Source organism: Terrapene carolina, unplaced genomic scaffold (assembly GCF_002925995.2).
Source record: "Terrapene carolina triunguis isolate 2854851 unplaced genomic scaffold, T_m_triunguis-2.0 Scaffold89, whole genome shotgun sequence".
Lineage (NCBI taxonomy): Eukaryota > Metazoa > Chordata > Testudines > Emydidae > Terrapene > Terrapene triunguis.
Genome location: NW_020664440.1, coordinates 27,384,421 through 27,405,949, shown reverse-complemented (window position 1 = coordinate 27,405,949; position 21,529 = coordinate 27,384,421). Strand labels below are relative to the sequence as shown.

At 42.7% G+C, this 21,529-nt stretch overlaps 1 protein-coding gene across 1 annotated transcript in view; it reads right to left on the bottom strand.

Annotated features, from left to right (window-relative positions):
• Positions 1 to 18,457: 18,457 nt before the first annotated feature.
• Positions 18,458 to 21,529, bottom strand: part of FGD3 (FYVE, RhoGEF and PH domain containing 3) — a 187,288-nt gene continuing 184,216 nt past the window's right edge. Inside the window, exon 19 of the mRNA XM_024223450.3 lies at positions 18,458 to 19,848. Coding sequence (XP_024079218.2) covers positions 19,624 to 19,848 — 225 coding nt within the window. The 3' untranslated portion in view covers positions 18,458 to 19,623. The remainder of the gene's footprint in view (positions 19,849 to 21,529) is intronic.

Sequence of the window (21,529 nt, the reverse complement as noted above, 5' to 3'; positions counted from 1 at the left end):
TCACGTATCTGGGCAGAGTTCCTCTGGGCAGCGTCCGCCGGCTCTCTCAATGCCTTTGAGGAGCAATGGGCACTGTCCGGGGTTCTCTGCTTGGTGTCCCCTTCTGGTTCCCTAGTTTTGGCCCTTTGACTCCCACGCCTGCTCCCCTTATTGCCTTTGTTGTCCCCCGAACTTGGTTGGGTTCTGGGTCCAGTAGCTCCTCCCTAGGCTGGGGGAGGGGCTTTTAGCAGTGGGCTAGCGCCCGCCTACATCCCAGCCGGCACTCAAAAGGACAAGCACCCAGGGTACATTTACACAGTCCACAGCAGCCAGCCTGGGTCTATAGACTGGGGCTTGTGGGGCTCTTGCTAGTACTCTAAAAATAGCTGTGTAGACAGCGATTTGAAGTTGCAGCTCAGGCTGGAGCTCAAGCTCTGAAACCTAGGGAGAGGGATGGGCTTTAGAGCCCAAGCCAACGGCAAAGCGCTTTCTGCACAGCTATTTTTAGAGCACTAGTGCAAGCTCAAGTCCGTTGACCCAGATTGGGAGGCTCGCTGCTATGGGCTGTGTAGACATACCCCTAGAGTCCCTAACTGAGATCAGAGCCACGTTGTGCTAGGTGCTGTACAAATGCCTTTCTCCTGTCTCAAAGGGCTTCCAAACTAAACACGACAGACAAAGGGAAGGAGAGGAAGCAGATGAAGGGACTTGCCCAAGGTCACGCATCAGGTTAGAGGCAGATCTAGGAATTGAATCCCTGTCTAAGTCCTAGTCCAGTAGCCTAACCACTAGACCATGCTGCTTTTCATCTTGTCGAGGATCATTTAACACATGAATGATGAAAAAACTAGTGAAGTCTTGTGAAGTGTTTGGAGCTATTCATTGATTTTCAGAAAAACAGCAAAGTAGTGCAGCCAAGCTGGGAACACCAACAAACAAAAAACCTCCCTAAAAGCCCCAGGATAACTCATAAGCAATCGTTTCCTCTTCAGATGAATGTGCTTTTGAAATGTTGAGCTAGACGAAGAACCACTTAGCATAAAACCTCTTCCTCTAGCTTCAAATTATTCAGTAAATGGGTTTTCTAACTCAATGAAAGAATCAGTAGAGTACACTCCAGTTTGGTTTTCCTTAAAAACTACTGAGACCACATTGCCTTGCTCAGTGCAGCAGTCTGGCAATTTGCCATTTATTCTTATGATAATACCTGACAAAGTGGTAGCCTGTTAAGAAACTTAAAAAATAAAAATCCCACCATCTGTGCTGCTTGGCTTGGCTCATGTTGATCTAAGATGCATGCAGTTAACTTTCAACAGGAGTATTTCTTCTGAGGACAACTAAGAAGAGTCCCTCTAAATGGCAATGATCATAACTAACGGAAGAGAGAACAAACCACTTGCCTAATAGAGTTTCCAATCAGTTCTGAATAGTCAGCACTTATTTTAAATCTGAAAGTGTTGGTTCAAAGTTTATCCTGAAGAAAAAAAAAAAACTTGAATCCTGTGATTTTAAATGCAAATATCTCCATGGGGCCAGTTTAAAAAAAAATTAAGATTGTTGCTAGGATTACAGATCAAAGATGAACAAGTCTAGGATGTTCATTTAGGTGCAGAACACTTTCTATTTGTAACACTTTTTATCAGTCTTCCTTCCCAGTATCACCAATTGTGAGTAATGTAAGCAATGTCGAAATCCTTGGGTATTCTCTCCGTGCACATAGACATAACAGATGCTGTTAGGAGGAAACTGCCTCTGTTTGATCAGTGATTTGAAAGAACAATAATGGGCCACCTTTCCTTTACAAATGGTGATGAAATAAAATGAGGGTGACTCAGGGGGAATCAAAAATTTTTACATTGATCTCCTATTGATCAATCAAGAAAGATACCTGGAAGTGTGGGTCTGCTCTGACAAGTGACTGTAATAATGGCATTGGAGTTCTGTAGCTGATCATTCTCACTGATTTCTATAACAAATGCACTCAGAAAAACATCTTTAGCTGTAAACTAACTGCTAACCTCACTAACTCCTAATCTACACTGTGGGAGTCAAGTGGAAGTTTAGCTTTTTGTACGTTCTATCCAGAAATAAAGATTCCATAGGCCAAATTAGACCCCAGATTGAGCCCATCATCTACAAAAATACCTGCCTAAATCCTGCTGTCTTCGAAGCGTTTGCACAGATTGGGAGCCAGTAAATAGTTCCTTTGCTGAGTTAGAAGGAGTAGAATCCAATCCGCTCTCCCCCAGCAATGATGGCTCTGTAATGCTAAGAGGAAACAGGAGCAAAAGCAGTAAAATCTTATTTTAGTAACTAAAGCTGCGAGATATGGCTCTGAGCACACACCGAAAGCAGATTTGTCAAGAAAGATGGTGCCATTTTTACACAGTCTTTCTTCAGAGAAGAGCTCCACTCTAAGGAAAGGGGGGAAATGAGAAAGAATCAGGAGTTCTGGTGTTTCCTCTCAGATTTGTGTCCTTGACAATATCAGCTCAGTCACTGAGAGGCGTCAAATGGGAAATGGGTTAATTCAATGGTTCATCAAGTTCAGTTTGTCTCATATCCTGGATATGAAGGTCTCATTTCCACTCCAGTTCAACCCTGAAATAGGAATGGCGGCTCATTCAGGGGAAAGAGACTGGTCCAGTGTTTTCTCAGAAATGTAATTTGGGATATTGGGTGTGAATGGACGTGAAGGATCACATAGCACCTCTAAGTCACTACAAGTGCTTCCTTTCCAGTGCTCAAAGTCACTGGCAGACATGGAGTCATTGCTAGCCTCTGCTTTCTCTGGATTTGTAAATTTCTCTGGACCTGCCCCAGACATTGGTTTAGAAGCTGCAAGCTTCTCTGGCATCTAATTACAATACTTCCCACTGCAGCTCGTGTGGGAAAAGGCTTGGCTACTCAGGGCTCAATCCTGCAAACCTTTACTCACACGAGTAGTGCCGTACTCGCCCAAGTAGTACCAGGGACGTCAGTGGAAATACTTACACGAGTAGGAGTTTACGAGACTGGGACCTGTTACAGATGAAGGTCCACTTCTACTTGACAATACTCAGTATGCAAATACATTACAGGAGATAGAAATGAGTGCTTAGGGGAGTGATAGCTACAGACGTGCGCTCTAGACTCTGCTAATAACTGGCCAGAGTCTACGTTGCTTGGTCCTAGTATGCAGTGGCTATACCCTTATTATAAAAGTACGGAACAAGCAAACTGCTCTCCCCAGAAGGAGATGTTTACTCACATGCCTGAGTGAAAATATTCATCCCATTTCTCTTTATGGAAGCGTATAATACTGTGGAGTGAGGACCATTTCTATGAGCAGGCAATTCTGCCTTCATTTTGCACTGCACTGAGTTACAGGGTGGAAAAAGCTTGCAGGGTGGGATGTGAAGATTTGACAAGGCATTTTATGCCACAGTTGTTCAGTGCAGAAAAGTCTTTTTTCTGCTAGTAAAGCAGGTTCTGTGACAAGCAGAGCAAAGCTTAGAGAATGCTCGGTAATTCACTACTTGGGCAGACAAACTGTGCCGCAGTGGGCATAGGAAACAATGGTAGCAGATGCAGACTATTCCTTGTTGCCATAAAGTAGAGACACAGCAGCATGCATCTAACTGGAGTAAGGCCCAGGTGTCACGTACCAACAGCTTTTGCAGGAAGAAAATAAAGGCAATTTGGAGCATTGAGGTGTAGAGAGGATTTTCTGTTTTGTTCTCACCTACCCCAGCCCTCCAATACTGAGTCCTCCATTCCCCTCTCTTAGCATGCTAAAACGTGGCAAAAATCCAGCATCAAACATCTAAAAGAGAGATACAGGGACTCAAAAAATGCAGCCCTCCCATTTTTGCAGATACAATTGAAAAAACTTAGAACCCTAACCCCACAGCATCTCAGCCCTCAGTTAAGGGCCCTCTACCACCTACCTTCACAGAGGCCCTTCGGAGTGGGAATGGGTGGGAAGGAAAGATGAAGAGGGGAGGGAGCCTGGGGATGTGAATGAGTAACCTTCACTCTTTCCTCTGCTGGGTAGCCAGCAGTGACAGGACTTTCCCTCTCTCGTCAAGGGTCAGGAAGGAGCATAACCTGAGGGGGAACCTTCCCTTGCCTCACCTGCTGGCCTGGAAGGAAGAGGTGTAACCAAAGGAAGCTTCACTCACCTCTTTCTCCTCACCAGCCCCACCACAGAGGGCCAGAGAAGAGGAGACAGCAGACAGGGAGGGGTAAAGTGTCTCTCTCCTCTTTCCAAGAGGCCACAGGGAGGAGAGATTCTGCTCTGCACTATGCTTGTGAGAGAAGTTGACTGATGCTGTCCTAGGGACTTCTTTAGCCAGGCATGATCTCCCACAGCATCAGAGCAGCAGGCACAGCTCTGCAGGGTCTGGCCTTCCACACAGAAGTTCCAGGAGCAGAAACCAACCAAGTGAACAGGAGTAGGGGGGTAGACACAGCCCATGTGTCTGAGTGAGCTGATATGCCTGGACCATAGTGTGCGCATTTCCTTTTCAGGCAACCAGTCATGAGTAATGGCAAAGGAGATTCTCCTCGCACATCTCAAAAGAAGGGCTCTGTTCCAGACAAGCTGAACGCCACCCCTCACACTATTGTGGACAGGGAGGTCACAGGAGAGAGATGCCTTGCAATCCTCTAAAGGCCTCCTCTTGACCCCTAGAAGAGAGGTTGGCCTCAAGCCTGGCACACTTGTAAAGCTGGAAGCATGAGCATGAAACCGTCAGTGTTTTGGCTTGTTTCCTTTGAATGAACCATTGCCTGGAGACGTAATATTTAGTTATAATGGGGGTGACTCCAATTCCACACCGGGAACAATGCTGCACAACAGGATACCTTAAGTAGCGCTTTCAAGTACAACAAAGAGGTAGAGATTTGACAAGAATCATTTCCCTGGGTGTTTCTTGGTCTGGCTGACCCACTTTTATTTCGGAAAGAACTGGCTTATCATTCAAACAGACCGTGGAAAACAAGCAGCTAATCTGAGAGCTCACAATGAGGTGCTGAAATATTTATTTTAGCGCTGCAGAGAATTAAAATTAGATATCAACAAAATCAATAAAAATAGGTTGAAGAACTATATGGAAAGGCAACAGATTTATTGGGCAAATCACAGTTTCTTTGGACATTTTAGTCTCAGACTAGAGAGAGTAAAGCTACATCATTTATGTATTTTGTAAAGGTAATATTAATTCATATGCTAGTACAGTTTTCCCCTTCTAATCTCATACTGTACCTTTGTTTATTCATTGCAGGAGCTGGTCCTTCAAAGACATGTTATAGTATTCTCTAAAGGATGTAAGCCCCTCACTTGCGTCCTCTTGATGCCAGGGCCTTGAACCCTGCACACAGCTGCAGGGTAGTTATTATTGTTTCATAGTAGCAAGTGTATCTTTTTAACTCTGACCAAGATGAGAGTAGGTTGACGTGTCATTCAAAGAGGCAGAGGTGACTAGGGGCTGAGCCAAGAACAGCCAAGTGTTTTGTTATTTTGTTTGAATTACCAGTAAATCCAAACCCCAGGAGCAGGGCAAGTTCGTACGTTTTACAGTGTTCAAAGCAGTGTGTAAACTCCAGCTGCTTACACAGAAGAGAAACTTTAATAGTGGAAATTACATGTGGAGCTTAGGTGCGGCCTAAAACCGAGTTCATTTCAGTATAGAGCACTGGAGTCACTATAGGAACATGCAGAATTCATCAGGAACATTTGCAACATTCTTATTCCATACACGGATCTTCCAGGCATTCAGCTGTGCTCACCCTCTCTGGTTGGCTAGAGGCGCCAAATGGCTGGAAAAATGGAGCACAGTTAGAGAAACTGGGAAAAAACCTCATTCTTCCTTTTTTAAACTTTTCTTCCAGTAACCTTTTTTTTTTTCCAGTTGGGGATTTTTTTTAAAAAGTGGAATTTTTCCCATCAGAACAAAGGGAATGAAAAAAATGGTTTCAAAAATGTTCATTAAAAATACTCCTATGTTAAATAAAACAAGTTTTAGAGGTTTTACATTTTCCATATAACATGGTTCCCTTTTATTCAACTCTTACTAATTGTAAATCAGCAATCTCCTCCTAACCTGCCCTTCTCGAACACAGGAGATTCACATGAAGTCGATGATGAACCCCCTGATAAATGGAGAGCACTGCATTTGATATTCGAAAGCCCATTTGTTGGGGGCACCTGGGTGTAAGCAAATACACTGGAAAACTTGAATGGAGTCTTTAACTTTGGGTTGTTTTAGGCTTCAGTGCTACAAACTACTGAGCACTCTGATCCAGCAAAGCTCTAAAGCAGGGACTGGCAACCTTTGGCACGTGGCCTGCCAGGGTAAGCCGCCTGGCAGGCCGAGCTGGTTTGTTTACCTGCCGTGTCCACAGGTTTGGCCAATTGCAGCTCCCACTGGCCGCGGTTCGTCATTCCAGGCCAATGGGGGCTGCGGGAAGCGGTGCGGGCCGAGGGATATGTTGGTCGCCGCTTCCCTCAGCCCCCATTGGCCCGGAGCGGCGAACCGCGGCCAGTGGGAGCTGCGATCAGCCGAACCTGCGGACACGGCAGGTAAACAAACCGGCCTGGCCCGCCAAGGGGCTTACCCTGGTGGGCCGCGTGTCAAAGGTTGTCGATACTTGCTCTAAAGCATGTGCTTTATTTTAAGCATGTGAATATTACCATTGACTTTAGGAGAGACAACTCATACTTAAAGTTAAGCATGTGCTTAAATGCTTTACTGGACCAGGATATTCAAGTATTAGAAGCTACAACGAACAACCTAGAAAGAGTCATCTTATAAATTTTGGGGTAAAATATTCCACGACACTCACCAGAATAAAGAAACCTATATTCAATAGAAGACAAATGAAGTCAATGGGAGTTTTAACACTGGACTTCGACGTGGTCAGGGCTTGGCCCCAAATCATGAAATCAAAACTAAGAGAAACATGTCTTCATTTGCTTGTAGTCCAGAAAAGTAAAACATTATTTTAACCCGAATCACAAGCTTCATTATGACTACAGTATAACCTCAGAGTTATGAACACCAGAGTTACGAACTGACCCGTTAATTGCACACCTCCTTTGGAACTGGAAGTACACAGTCAGGCAGCAATAGAGACCCCCCGCTCCCCCACCCCCAAAAAGTGAACACAATACAGTACTGTGTTAAACATACAACTACTAAAAAAAATTAAGGGAAACAGGCATTTTTCTTCTTCCTAGTAAAGTTTCAAAGCTGTATTAAGTCAGTGTTCAGTTGTAAACTTTTGAAAGAACAACCATAACGTTTTGTTCAGAGTTATGAACATTTCAGAGTTATGAACAACCTCCATTCCCAAGGTGTTCGTAACTCTGAGGTTCTATTGTATTTCTCCATGTAGTTTGGTCTGCTCTCAATGAGTGCAGACTATATAATTCATTGCATTCCATATTAATCAAATGCAACACTATATTGATGTATTCCTTGGGAACATATAATTGGGTCTATTAAAAATACTGTATTATTAAACAGATTGCCTGCAGCATTCTCAGGAGAGATACATATGCTAGCAGATTGTTTGTGATTGCAACAGGGTTTTATAGATCTTATTCTAATTTTACTGGAGCTGTGTAACATTTTGCCTAAACTGAAAAACTCACTGCAACAACCTTGAAGCACAAAGAGACATTTGAACACAGATCTTCGACTATAGAATTCAAGGACTCAGTAGCTGTAGAATTAGCATGTTCTTTGTATAAATTCAGAAGCTTCATAAAACGGGTGAGACTAAACTACAGATGTATCTTAGCTCTGTTTATAAGATGTGTTTCGGGTATTCATTTATTCTAGCCTACTGAAATATACTCAAAGTAAATTGCATTTGAAATTAGCGTTTCATTACAGTGTATACAGAAAACGCCCTTAGAAAGATAATGTAAAACAAAGCTTAACACTTTTTAATTCTAGCCATTTTCTTTCCTAGTGCCACCTCTTCTTCTTCTTCTTGGTCATTTATATTTTATCATGTGAAGCTCTCTGGTGCTTATGAAGAGCTCTTTATTAAATCTGCCATTAGGGAAAGTGTTAATGGAGATAATTAAACCTAAAGATTGTTGGCAGTTACTAGAAATTGCCATTTGGATGATTTGGTAGTTCTAGTTCCTTGATGTAGTTTTTACAATGTATTTTGCTGCCTTATGAAAACAAGAGCACACTCATTCATTAGATGGGAAACGTACCAGTGCTCGAAGCAACCTTATGATTAATTTATGAGTAATGAGGGCAGAAATCTTACACTCGTCATTTGCTATAGTATCTCCTTTTGTGAAGGGTTCCCCCCCCCCCCAAAAAAGTGTATGTTGAGTGGATGCTGGACCAGGAATCTGTCAGGCAGATTGGGAAACTCCTGAGTAGAGCTAGGTGATTTTTTTTCAGTGAATAGACACTTAGCCCCAAAACGTAGCATTGGGGCACTGTAAAAATTCACAAATCTGGGGCTAATTGTGTGAATAGTTTCAGCCAAAAAACAAAAACAACCCTGGACTAGTTCACAATGCATTGACAATTTCAGAATGAACTGCCTCACATTTTTGTTGCAAAACAGTGTTTTGTTAAGAAATTAAGCTAATTTTTTTTTTTTTAAAAGTGAAAAACACCCAAAGTGAAAACCTGAAAAAAAAAATTGTTTTGGGTGAAACAAAATGTTTTGTTTGACTTGAAAATAATTTCTCATTTCGTTTTTTGCTTTGGGGACGAAAACCAAAAAAGTTCCATTTTGGTTTGGTCTGAACCATTTTTTTTGGTTCAGCTCCCAAACCAAAATATCCACAATTCACTCAGTTCTACTTCTGAGTCCTGAAACCAGGCTCGCAAATCCTGGGTGTGAAGTAGTAAGTGTCGCTTTTCTTTATTTACATCTGCCACTGAGTGAGGACCTTTTCTCCATCCTTCTTTATTCTTCGTCAGGGCTTCAGAACACTCAAAGAATCCATCCCAATTTTTACAACAAGCCCAATCCATGCTGGGACAGGACTTTGACAAGTGCCAGCTAAATACTGAGACAGTGTAGATTGGAAGCATAGTAGTAATAATAAGGTTTATAGATATCTAGCTCACTATAAACCTTCAATGTCTTAAATGTAAGGCACTCCCAGGAACCGGGACCACAGCCTGGAGGATACAGAGGAAAGCCTATGTCCAGAATAGTCTCAGATCAGTCACTTCCATCCAAACTTGTATGTCTATACTGCAATCAGAGGTGTAATGCGAGTACACACCCAGGGTTCCTGTCTGGGTTTGTAGAACCTGTGCTGAAGCCCGGGCTGTTGTGTCTTCATTACTATTTTTTGCCATGCTAACTGGTGTGCAGCTAGGGGAGGTTATGCCCATGTTAGTTTTAATCACACATCTGACTGCAGTGTACATATACACTTAGCTGCTCCCCAAGTCCTACACTTCTCCTCCATTAATGACACGTACTAACTTGCCATCAAGTATATTTGTTATAAAACAAGTAAGGCAATTACAAAACAATACATTTAGCAAAAGATTAAGGTGGACCATCAAAGCTAAAGAATTGAAAGCCAAAGCTGAAACCTCAGACCAGATCCTCAGCTCGTGTAAATAATCACCACTCCATTGAGGTCAGCAGAGTTATGCCAGCTACCACCATCTGAGGATCGGGCCTTTCACCATTTACTTACAAGATCATCAGACTATCACACACAGCACTGAATGGTAGGTCACCTTGCACACCAGAGCCGTTACAAAGCCCAGGAACAATGGGTTGATTTAAGGACGGAATGTCAGCCTTTCTAGTTATTTAGCTTTTTTTCTTTTGTGCCTTTTATTGTCACACCCTTGTTATTTCATTAAATTTAATGCACCATTTGTAGGTAAGGATCGTCTCCCTTTCAGCAGCAGCTTGGTTTTTGGTTTCAGTTCTTTTCTTTTTTTTAAATCCACCAAGACAATCCAGACTGATTTATTGGTCTTCCCCGAAGCAGTTATTTGCAATTCCACAGCCTCTAAACTTTTGCTGAAAAAAGGCAGCTACTGTTCCCCTTCTTTGAATTTTGTCTTTATAGAACGTCCCACTGAAGATTTCAGCTCAGCCACCCCCACAGATCAACATAATGCAGCGTACTGTTATGAGCCGGGCTAAGCCTTGTTACAAGCTGAGTTAAAACCGGATTGAAAAAATATGCATCCCCGTGCCCTTATTTTAAGATAGCTGAAAGAGACAGTTAAGGGGACACACCTCAAATGAGGCCCAGGAACTAACACCATGTAGGCAAAGGGCTCCGCTGGGTATTGTTCTTACTTTGTGTGAGGGGGGAGGAGGGGTGTGGTAAGGCAGAACACACTGAAACTGAGAACAGAGAGAGAGGCAGAGGCAAAAAGCGAGAAAGCCAAGCAGCAGCCTGGAGGCACGTTGTGACCCTGGAAAAAGTTCGAGCGTACATTTTTGGGTCTGGTGTTAGCTTATAGCCTCATTAGCCAAGAAAACTGTTCTTTTGGTTCCTCCTGTGTTCGGAGAAGCAAGACTTTGTACGTTTTTTGTAAACAAACACAGCTGCATCAAAGAAAATACCAAACTATTTCATCAATTGCTACCGCAAATGGAACAACCCCAGCACGCTTAATTTTGACTAGCTGCTCAGCTCAAAAAGCGGCAACAGTATTATGGGTATAGTGTTCTTACAAACCCTCAACAAACTCAGTTTCAATTCCCCCAATCTAAATCTCTTAGTAGTTTTAAACATGATTTCTGCTTATATCCAGCACCATATCACTCAATACAGCTCAAAAGAAGCCACTTCCCCCATTCAACTCCAAGAGTTCTACAGTTTCATGCCACTCTGATTAGCAATAGAGATGTGGAATGTTCCTCTCTCTTAGAGTCAGACCACTGAATGAACCTGTCACAACCTGGCCCAGTGCCCCTCTCTGGATGGATACCAGTCTCGTGAGTGGACCCAATCGCAGTACCCCACATGCTCCTAAGGCAAGCAGGTCTGGGCAATCAGGTCACGGTTCTTAGCTGAGTCTCTAAGGCACATTTCCAGGTGAAGACTTCATGTCTGCACCCTTCGATGAGATGTGGGGATCCACAGCGCAGCCGCCTTAAACAATGGTACGAGTGCATCAGCTCTCTTGAGCCCCTAGTTGCTTATACATGTTCCCTCAGAGCCCTACCTTGTGGGCACGCTGAGTTTCTCGATTAACCCATTCGGGACAAAGTAACAGGCAAGCATGAACACAGAGTTAGCAAAAGATTTTCTGAACCATAGGAACTTTACTCTTAAGGAAGCACTAGAGAGTTACAGATCTTTGCAAAATAACAAACAGCCCCGACACATTCTTCCTTTTAGTTTGATTTTGTGCCTTCTGCAAATCTGAGTTCTGGCCTCGATTTCAGGCTAGACAGAGTCCCATCTACCTTCTCTCTATTTCCAGCCCAGACTTCTGGCATGTGCACAGCCCTCCTGGTCAGAGAAACCCCTCCCCGAGATATAGTCTCTTTCCCTTTTTTGCCCATGTGCAACAACTGGAAAATTCCAGATCCTTCCCCCCATGAGGCATCTTTATAGACTATCCACTGCCCCAGGGTGCTGGTCAGTAGTTGAGAGACAGTCAGAATTGGTGACCCTATATTGCTCTTTGATGGCTTCTCAGACAATCATTCAACTAGACACCAAACCTCTAATCCAAATTGGACATTCTAATCCAATTTGAAGGTTACATTATGAAATGAAAGTCAGAATGAAGGTTAATAGCTAAGGTGGAAGTTGCAAGACAAAACAGAGTTCACAATTGGGTCCTGTCACAGAAGCATCCTGGCAGAACACACATGGAAGCTGCAGGTGATGACAGGCACCATTAACTTGTTCCAAATATAAATTTAAACAACAAAGATCAGTAGTTTTGTTTTTCCCACCTCTGAAAGCCAGGGGCCTGATTCTTCTCTCACATACTCCAGTGTTGTTCCATTGGTCTCAATGCGGTTACTCAGGACTGACTTCTGCCAGCCACAAACATTTTTAATTTAAAAAGGAAAAATTTGACTTTTCCCCATAAAAGAAAAGCTGTTTTTGCATTATTTTCACCCTTTCCAACAAAAAATACTCCCCACAACCACAAAGCTCTTCTGCCAAAAACCTAGAGGAATGGAAAATATACTTGGGAAACTCAGAGTTGATACTTGTCGAGTTTCCAAGGAACCACCAATCAGAGCATGGGTTGGGTTTTGCCCTACTATGCAAACAGAGGACATGGTCCTCCAAACTGCAGATTTTCTGTCTCTCTCTTCTAGTGTATCTTGTGGGTCTGAGATATTTGTGCACAGAGCTGGCTTGTGCTATTCCTTGGGCTTCCATGTACTCCTTGACACCATTTGCCTACAACCTGCAGCATGCCTGGTGACTACACCCACGAGGATAGGTTGCCAATACAGAGTAGGAACCTGTGGGAATGAACGTTGACCAGGCCAGTATTCTTTGCTGTGCATATTTCCCTGCTGGTTTGCTGAGGTATGATGCTGTGCAGAATCGCTCCTGGAGACATGCCGCTGCATTCAGCCACATAACACGGGACATGCAGATTAACAACACACACAGAACTAACCTGGAGGGGCTGAAAGTGATGAGGCTGATGCCACTTTTCTCTAATTAGAGAGGGTAATCTGCAGAGTCCACACATAAGGACACTATTCTTCTATTATACATTTTTAGTACTGAGCTCCAAGTTGTTTCTTCTGCTGCTTTTAATTAAATCCCTGATTTATCCCCTTTCTAGGGATAAAAGGATTCACCTGGCTTTTACTTTCTTTAATTAGAACAAGAATGTCACAAATCCAAAATACTTTTTTCCCTAGTGGACAAATTAAATCCACTGTTAAATTTGCTAAAGCGAATGCGGTGTGAGCTGGGATGCTCCTGGAATTAGTGCAGAAAGATGCCCACGGACTTATGTCTGTAGCATGGGCGGCTCTATGTTTTTTGCCGCCCCAAGCACGGCAGTCAGGTCCACGGTCACGTGGATTCGGTGGTGTTTCTGTGGGATATTTGCCGGTCCCATGGCTTTGGCGTACCCGCCGCGGAATTGCCACTGAAACCGCGGGACCGGCAGACCTCCCGCAGGCATGCGGTGCCTGACTGCCGCCCTCACAGCGGCTTGCCACCCCAGGCACGTGCTTGCTGCGCTGGTGCCTAGAGCTGCCCCTGGTCTGTAGGAATGTGCCTATACTTCAGAACAGACTTGCTGAAAACACAGAATATCACACGTCCATACAAATGGCAACTAAGAGTTGCAAATCAGTGTTTAATTAGATGAACTCTTAGCCCCTGTGTCGTGTGAGTCAACAATAGTTTTTTTTATCAAAGGGGAAAGTAGGTTAAAGTGACGTGAGCATGAGATTAATAATGAGTGACTAAAGGCATCATAGAGATTCTGTTGGTGAAAGAGACAAGCTTTTGGGCTCCAGAGAGCATTTCTTCCAGTCTCTGTAGCTCAAAAGCTTGTCTCTCTCCCCCCACAGAAGATGGCACAACAAAAGATATTCCCTCACCCATCTTGTCTCTCTAATATCCTGGGACCAAGATGGCTACAACACTGCAAACAAACCTATCATGCAATGTTGCATTACCCTTATCCAAGCGAGGTCTGACAGTCAGTTGGTACTTACCATCACTTGTCTTGCACCCGGCTGCACCACCTCAGACTGAGATTTTCCATGTCTCTTCCAGTAACAGAAATGAACACACCACAGCATGCATTCTAGTTTGAAGTCACTACGGCCCTCGTTTTAGGCCCTGGCGGCAGAAGATATCACAGAGCAACTATTTCAGGAATGGGTGGGGTGACAGTGTAAAAGCATTACCAGTTTTCTGCCTTCCACCAGGCTGATCTGAGTGGGATTATTAAAGAAAAGGGGAAGCTGGTGCAAAGGAGGGTGTCATGGGGGAAGGTTATGTTCTCTTCTCCTCCACATGGGTAGGCCTCAAGTGATTTTTACCCAGAAGTTTGAGTTGCTTGTGCTGGTTGCAAGCTGTGTTTTTGGAAATTAGGGGCAAGCCCTGAGGAAAAGGATGTTAGGACTTTTGATTTTTCCTTCCCTGGCTTATGAGTCTGCACACTAGTTTTTAAGCAGTTACTTTGGACTGCAGTGAAACCCTCTCCAACTGGATAGTGAACTAAGGAGAAAGATAGAGAAATTACTGGACCTCCACAAGGAACCCATCCCCTTCCTGCACAGAGATGTTCTCCTAAGCCTGGGTTAGAACTCAGAACTTCTTGATCCAGTGCTGTGTTCACCACTCTCCACCATGCTGCCTCTTACTAGAATGTTAGAATAGGCATGTGCATCCTGTTCAGACATATGGTTTTGAATTACCGTTGGCCATTATCTATCACACTCCTATCTCTCCCTTGTTTTTAACTAAGTCACTTTGATATTATGATGTATTAAATGTTAGTGGAATGGGTGCACTTTCTGGCATTTTACTCTCAATCAAAATAAAACAAACTAAATAATATTCCTACAATTTATTTTAGCACTCATAACATACAACAGGGGAAAACTTATTTAGCTGCATTCTCTTTTGACTTGGAGCAAGTCCTCTATGTAAGTCTGTGTGACACCAAAGAAGAACTTAAAATTCCTCCTGTTCTAATCTTCTGTGATCATTGATCACACAGCATCTGTGGATAGCCAGTGACTGCTTTCTGAAGAGTTTATTTTATGATCCTTACATTTTACAGCAAAATGTAATCACTCAACTCAGTCAAGCTTCCTCAGGCCTGCAGACTGCCCAGCCAAGTGAAACAGACAAGAGCACAAGGCAAACAAAAAGCCACATATGGGTTGAAGAACAGAAAAAGAGAAACGTTAGATGCTTTTTTTTAAAAAAAGTAACATACTAGCGTAAGTAGGTGTACAAGATACACAGCCATTTATATTTAGCAGGTAACACTCAGTATTACAAGTGAAAGACAGCACAGGAAGTAAAATATGCATCGCATAGGTTAACCACAAACTTTAATCTACATTTTCAGTACCTGCTGTGCACCTGTTTCTGGGAAACTGTGGTAGGAGACAAATATGGAAGTGACTACAAGAAACAGACCCAGGAAACAAATGTTTTGGTATCACTGTCTCAGATTTTAATAAAGGCAAAATGATATCTTTGCACTTTGGTGCTGATGTGGAGGGCTGATAATTGCCTGCTCATTTAATTGTTATTCTCATTTATCTTTCTTTGAACCAGCATGTAAATAAAGGAAAGATTTGAATTACTATTAGTATGTAATGCAGACAGTTTCTTACAGGTATCATATCCATACCACACAATGTAAAAAAAAAAAGTCGTTTTCCTAGTTTATCACTGAACATTAAAAAAAATATGCTCACCTCATTACCATTATACTAGCAAGTTTTAGCACACTGTTGACATATGTCATACAACCAAATAGAGGAAGCTAATTCTGAGAATTAGTGAACTCTGCTTGACTTAGCTGATTGCAATCTTGGTATATCTATCATCATGCAAAACTAGATACTGTAGTGATTTGTTTTTAATAAAGTCCTCATTTGCACAAGTGTATAAGAGAGAAGACATGGTTTCCTGACACAGCAGGGTATGTGGACTAACCAAGCTGAAAGGAAATATAGAGTAATGTGCGTCTACAAATCTTAATGAAGTACACATTATTAGAGTCAAACCTTTCCCAGTCTCAATCTTTTTAATCACTGGACACTTCCCATATCATGCAGCTTGCAACTCAGTCATGACCTGAGAAGAGGAAAGAAGGACCCAAGGCCTGCATAACACTGGATTTAGGATGAAGATAACTCACCAAATGTGTATCTACACTTCAATGTAAGCTCAGGCTTAGTGGGACTCAAGTCAGCTGACTCGCGTTAGGGAACCCTGGGCTTGAGCATCTATATTGTATTTTAACCCTAAGTTAGGAATTTTCTACCTGTTCTCAAACCTAGGCCTCAGTGCGCAGACCTGAGTCAAAGTAATCATGCCACAAAGTCCCTACCACCCCCCACCCCGAAATGTGGCCACTCTAGCTCTAGGATCACGGTACACTGTGGGAAAACTTTTACTGCCTCTCCTGCACGTTACCAGGAAGCAGCTTGCTTTGCAAAAGGCTTGATCAGTTTGCTCTCTATTTCAAACCCAGGAGGCTCTCTGACAGCGTGCTTGCAGATTGGTGATCAGAACAGAATGGGTTAATGCTGACCTGAGCTGCTGCTGTTTGCCAAGGGGGCAGGGGGCTTCCGTTTTCAATAGAGTGCACGGCACACTGTTGGGAGAAAGAGGAATAAGAAAGTTGTTCCATGGAATTGTGTGATACTTCCGAATGATTCCCGGGACCGGAGTCAAGTGGGGTTGCGGCTAGACTGCAAAACAGTAGAGCTTGGATCCTGGGTCCCAGCTTGACTCGAGGTCGGACCTCCAGCCCTGCATGCCCTGGGTCTGAGCCTTGGGTTAGCACCATTGCAGTGTAGATGCCAGGGGTCTAACATTAAGCACAGGCTTACATTGTAGTGTAGACATACCTTAAGGGTCTTGGGCAACCCTCCCTGTGGTCAGTGGAGAGAGTCCCATTGACTCCAGTGGGAGCAGGATCAGGCTCTAACATTCAGTCCAGACAAGATTAGGAATCCTGTAGACCGAGGAAAGGAACTGCGGGTACATCTACACTGGGGTGGGGGTGGGGAATAAACCCGTGGCAATGAGTCTCACAGCTTGGCTCAGCTGACTTGGGCATGTGCTACAGGGCTACTATAGCAGTTTAAACATTGCCACTTGGGCTGCAGCCCAGGCTCTAAGACTCTCCCCGCTCGCCGGGTTCAGAGTCCAGACTCCAACCTGAGCAGGAACACCTACATGGCTCTTTTTAGCCTCCTAGCATGAGCCAGTTGACCCAGGCTCTGAGACTTGCTGCTGCAGTGGCTTTGTTGCTGTTGTTCTTGCATTGTAGACCTACCCTGGCAGACTTATGACAGGTTACTATGGCAGCCCTGACTGATGGAATGAGGCCCAGTGTAACACAAGTCTGTGATTTCAGGCTGTTTCTGGAGGGAAAGGATTTTTATGCAGAGGTCAAATAATACCAGAGCTCTGGAATCTGCACTGGCCTCCTGTTGATTTTCAGGTGGAATTTAAGTTTTTGGCTTCCATCTATAAAGCCTACATTGTTTGGGGCCTGGTTACATGAAACACCACCTCTCTCGGCAGAGAGTCATGATCGGCAGAGATGCTCCAGGCAAAAACCTGCCCAATCCCATTTTAAATGGGAAGAGTTGCTGGTAGGGCATTCTCTGCGAGGGATCCTTGACTCTGGCCACATTTCCCCTTTGGGCCTGCCAGTACCTTCATATGCTGACCTCCCAGATACACTAGAAAATGCTTTCAAAGCATTTGAGGAGGTGCTGAGCTGAGGAATTTAGGATGATTAGATGTGGATTTTGTCACACTTGGACCAGCTCTAAAAAAAAATTTTTTCTATGAGGGGGTTGGGTTTTTTCTTTTTTTTTTAAGATTGTTTTCTTGATAAACCTTTCACCTTTTCTCTCTTTTGGTTTGTCACCCATCTTTTTCTCCTCCCTCCCTTTTTCAGTGGCAAAAAGAAGGGTGAGCAATGACATATTGCAAAACAAAAAAATGTTCATTAAAAAAATTAAATAAATAAAAAATAATTTCTTTTCAAAACCTGCACAACAAAAATAACTTTGAGAACATTTGCAAAAAATGATTTTCCATTTTCTGACCAGCTGTAATCACAGTAATGCTGTGGTGGGCACAACTACATGAAGTTGTATGAGCAGTTCATTACATGTATGTATTTTATTTTTTACTACTGTAGGTCTTGATTACCATTAGAGCTATGGATAGGGATTCATTAATTCAAAGTAAAAAACAACTGAATCCTTTGTCAGCAAAGTGGCTTCTTTTATAAGGAAATACTCACTGGTGCAGAACCTTAATTTTTGACACTGCTAACAAACTCTGGCATAAGCTTTTGTGGGCTAAAACCCAGTTCATCGGATGCATGCAGTGGAAAATTCAGTAGGAAGATATATATATATATATATATACACACACACAGAGAACATTAGAAAATACAGTAAGAAGATATATATATATATATACACACACACAGAGAACATAGAAAATACAGTAGGAAGATATATATATATACACACAGAGAACGTTCTCTGTGTGTATATATATATCTTCCTACTGTATTTTCCACTGCATGCATCCGATGAAGTGGGTTTTAGCCCACAAAAGCTTATCCTCAAATAAATTTGTTAGTCTCTAAGTTGCCGCAAGTACTCCTGTTCTTTTTGCGGATACAGACTAACATGGGTGCTACTCTGAAACTCTGGCTATGTGGACCAGCTTTCTCCTTTTACAAATGTCAGTTAGAAAATGTAGAAGTCTGAAGAGGAAACAAAAGTTAAATGAAACCATTTAAAATTACAGTAATGTGACACTTTATTTCATTTTTCTCCTTGCATATCAGCACTACACGATTGCTATCACTAGAAATAGACATTACTCTCATACTGTACCTATGTTAAATGTTGATCTAAAGCTTGCAGTATCTTGGAGATCTGGCTCAGGCGTTAACTGCATGGATTTTATTTAAATAGATAAGCACTTAAGTGTGAAAATAAGACAAATACAGGTAAACAGGAAAATTAAATTACAAATTGAATTCATACAAATCTCTTATTCTATTAACTAAATCCGGTTATTAGCGCAAAACCTTTAAAATGTTTTAAAATACTTATGTAACATTATTTACAAATTATATAAATAAATCCCAGATTACTTTAAAGGTAACCAATACAACAACAAAAAAGTCACCTTTTTGTACGGTGTGTACTAAAAATGTTCTTGTTTATTGGTCATGTCCCAGTTTGCAGTATAAAATGTTTGTTCACTTACATTAAAATGGATTCATAAAATGAAATAAGGAAGGTGTTTTCAAAAGAGAAAAAAATATACATAAGTGATTAATATTAATCCGGCTTCTCAATGTTCTTTTCTGCATGGTTTGCAGTAGTTATTAGAAGTCTCTTCTACAGTATTCATCTTGTGAACATGTCATCTCAAAATAGCAGAGACAAACACATTTAGCAAAAGAAAAAATTCAGTAAATTGCTTGCATTTCACAAAGACCATTTTATCAGAAGGGAAAGGACAGAGAACGGAATGTCAGTGGCCAGCCACAAGCCTTTACAACATTTACCTTAAAGGCAGCATTTATATAACTAATCACAGACTATACACATCCTGCACGGAACAGCAATCGAAAGGACTGAAAAAATATACATTTAGGAAAACAAGAGACTGATGGTTTTCTGATACCTTTGATCAAATTAATGCTTTTCTCCTTGTCTTTTTACGTAAAACCAGCATAAACACTTTCAACAACTACAACTACTTTTTCCTTTAACATAATATATGACAGACAGCTAGCACTGTACGTGATAAATGTACAATGAAAGCAGAGAAAACACTGAAATTCCTATGCGGACTCATGAAAATATAAAGCCATACAGATTCCAAAGTGCCATGAATACTGAATTCAAGTGATGGTTTATAGCATGTACTAAAGAAACTAAATGGAGCTTGCTCTACAGGTGACCGATTTCTTCAGCTAGATCTTCAGTCTCCCCTTTAGCCGCTTTGGTGAGAATTTCCATCCATTTTGTTTGCTGTTCTTCATCCTCTGCACTGAAATATATAGTTTGCTGGGATTGGCAAAGCTTAAAAACGTGTTTCACTTCAAACTTCTCACCAGAACTTGGTAAACTGACTGCGTATCCAGGCAGAGGTATAGCACGTGGAGCCTGCCCATCCTAAGACATGGGGGGGAAAGGCAAAAGTGAAACCCCACCAGAACATAACATTTGAAATAGAGGGGGAAAAAAGACAATGTACAGAATATAAAGGCTTCCTCTCACCAACATTTAAGAATGATCTGAGGGAACTCATTTTCCAATGGTTTTCCAATTAAGATCTACCTGGAGCAACAGGTAGGGGGACACTTCAGCTCAAAACAGCAAGGAAATACCATCGGTCACAACCTACAGCTAAGGTGCCGTACGGCAATTCAATACACAGTTGTATAAGTGTGTCAGAGTACGTCTGCACGTCGGGGGGGAGGGAGGGAGTTGATTCTCAGCTCGAGGAGACATGCTTGCACCAGCTCTCATTGAGCTGGTGTACTAAAAAGAGAATGCAGCTATGGAGGTGGAGGGGCCAGCAACCCCAAGTACACAGCTAGGGTCTTGGATGGAAAGTAGCCCCTCTCAGTGCTGTGGCTGCATTCTATTTTGTGTGCTTGCTCCCTGAGAGCTAGCATGGGCATGTCTCCTCCAGCGGGAATGACACCCTCACTCGAAGTGCAGGCACACCCTTATTGTAGCTAATTAGGTGACAAACCTTTTTTATATTGTGTTTTATAACAAATAATTATATGTATTATACACACACACGTGTGCACACCGTATGTCACCCCAGGCCACGTTCTACGCTGACTTGCGTTGAGCTCAGTGCAATAGCTCAGGGTATAAGTTGACACAGAACTTGACCTGTACAGCAAAAATGGTTTTAAATCTAGATTTCTATTTTTTAAACAATTCAATCATTTTTATTTTCATTTAACAGACTCTCCCTGTTCAGGCAGGAACCCTGCCCCAGCAGTGGCATGGCTAGGGATTTCTGTAGCATTTCAACTAGGACTACACCCCTTTGGAAACTTGGTATTTTCTGCCTTTTGTCCCTCTTCAAACATTATATTAGCTCAATCCATGCTTCCAACCAAGGATGACCAAATGCGATTCTCCTAGATCCCAACAAGATATCCCTATGGTTAGCTGGCGGTCATGTAAGCAGAGCCGGCTTTTGCAAGCAACGAAGACTAACTGTAGTTCTCCTCTAGTTTGTGGGGGGATCCTAGAAGTACACAGAAGAATCCCAGCTTTCATTCACCAGTCACTAGGGTTGAAAGCTTTATTCACACTCCCCTCACAGCCATCCACAGCTGGGCTTTGGAGTCCAGAAAAATCAGACCCAGAGATCTTCGGATTTCTGAGAAGACCCTTGAGATGAGTTCGGAGATTTAAGGAATAGCACTGATGTTACCAGGGCTGCCATAAGCTCCCTACCAGCCGTGTGCTTGAGGATGAACCAACTCCTCTGCTGAGCCACAAGGGGAGGCACCTCAATAGCATGAGAGGGTTTAGCTAGAGACAGTGCAAGAATCTAGGCTCAACTGACCCTGAGCTCATTTGTGGCCTTTGTCCAGTGACATAGGCCAGGAGTGGGATCCTAAAGCCAGATGACTAAATCCACAGATGCTTAGCAGCCCCGGGGGCTCAATCTCCAGGAGTTCAGCAGGAGCTGCAGATATTCAGCACCTCTGAAAATCAGGACATTTTACTTAGCAGCCTAAATGTTACACACCAAAGTTGGGGCTTGAGCTCTCTCTGTGCCATAGCGTCCACATCTGTGAAATGGGGAGAACACTAGAGCAGT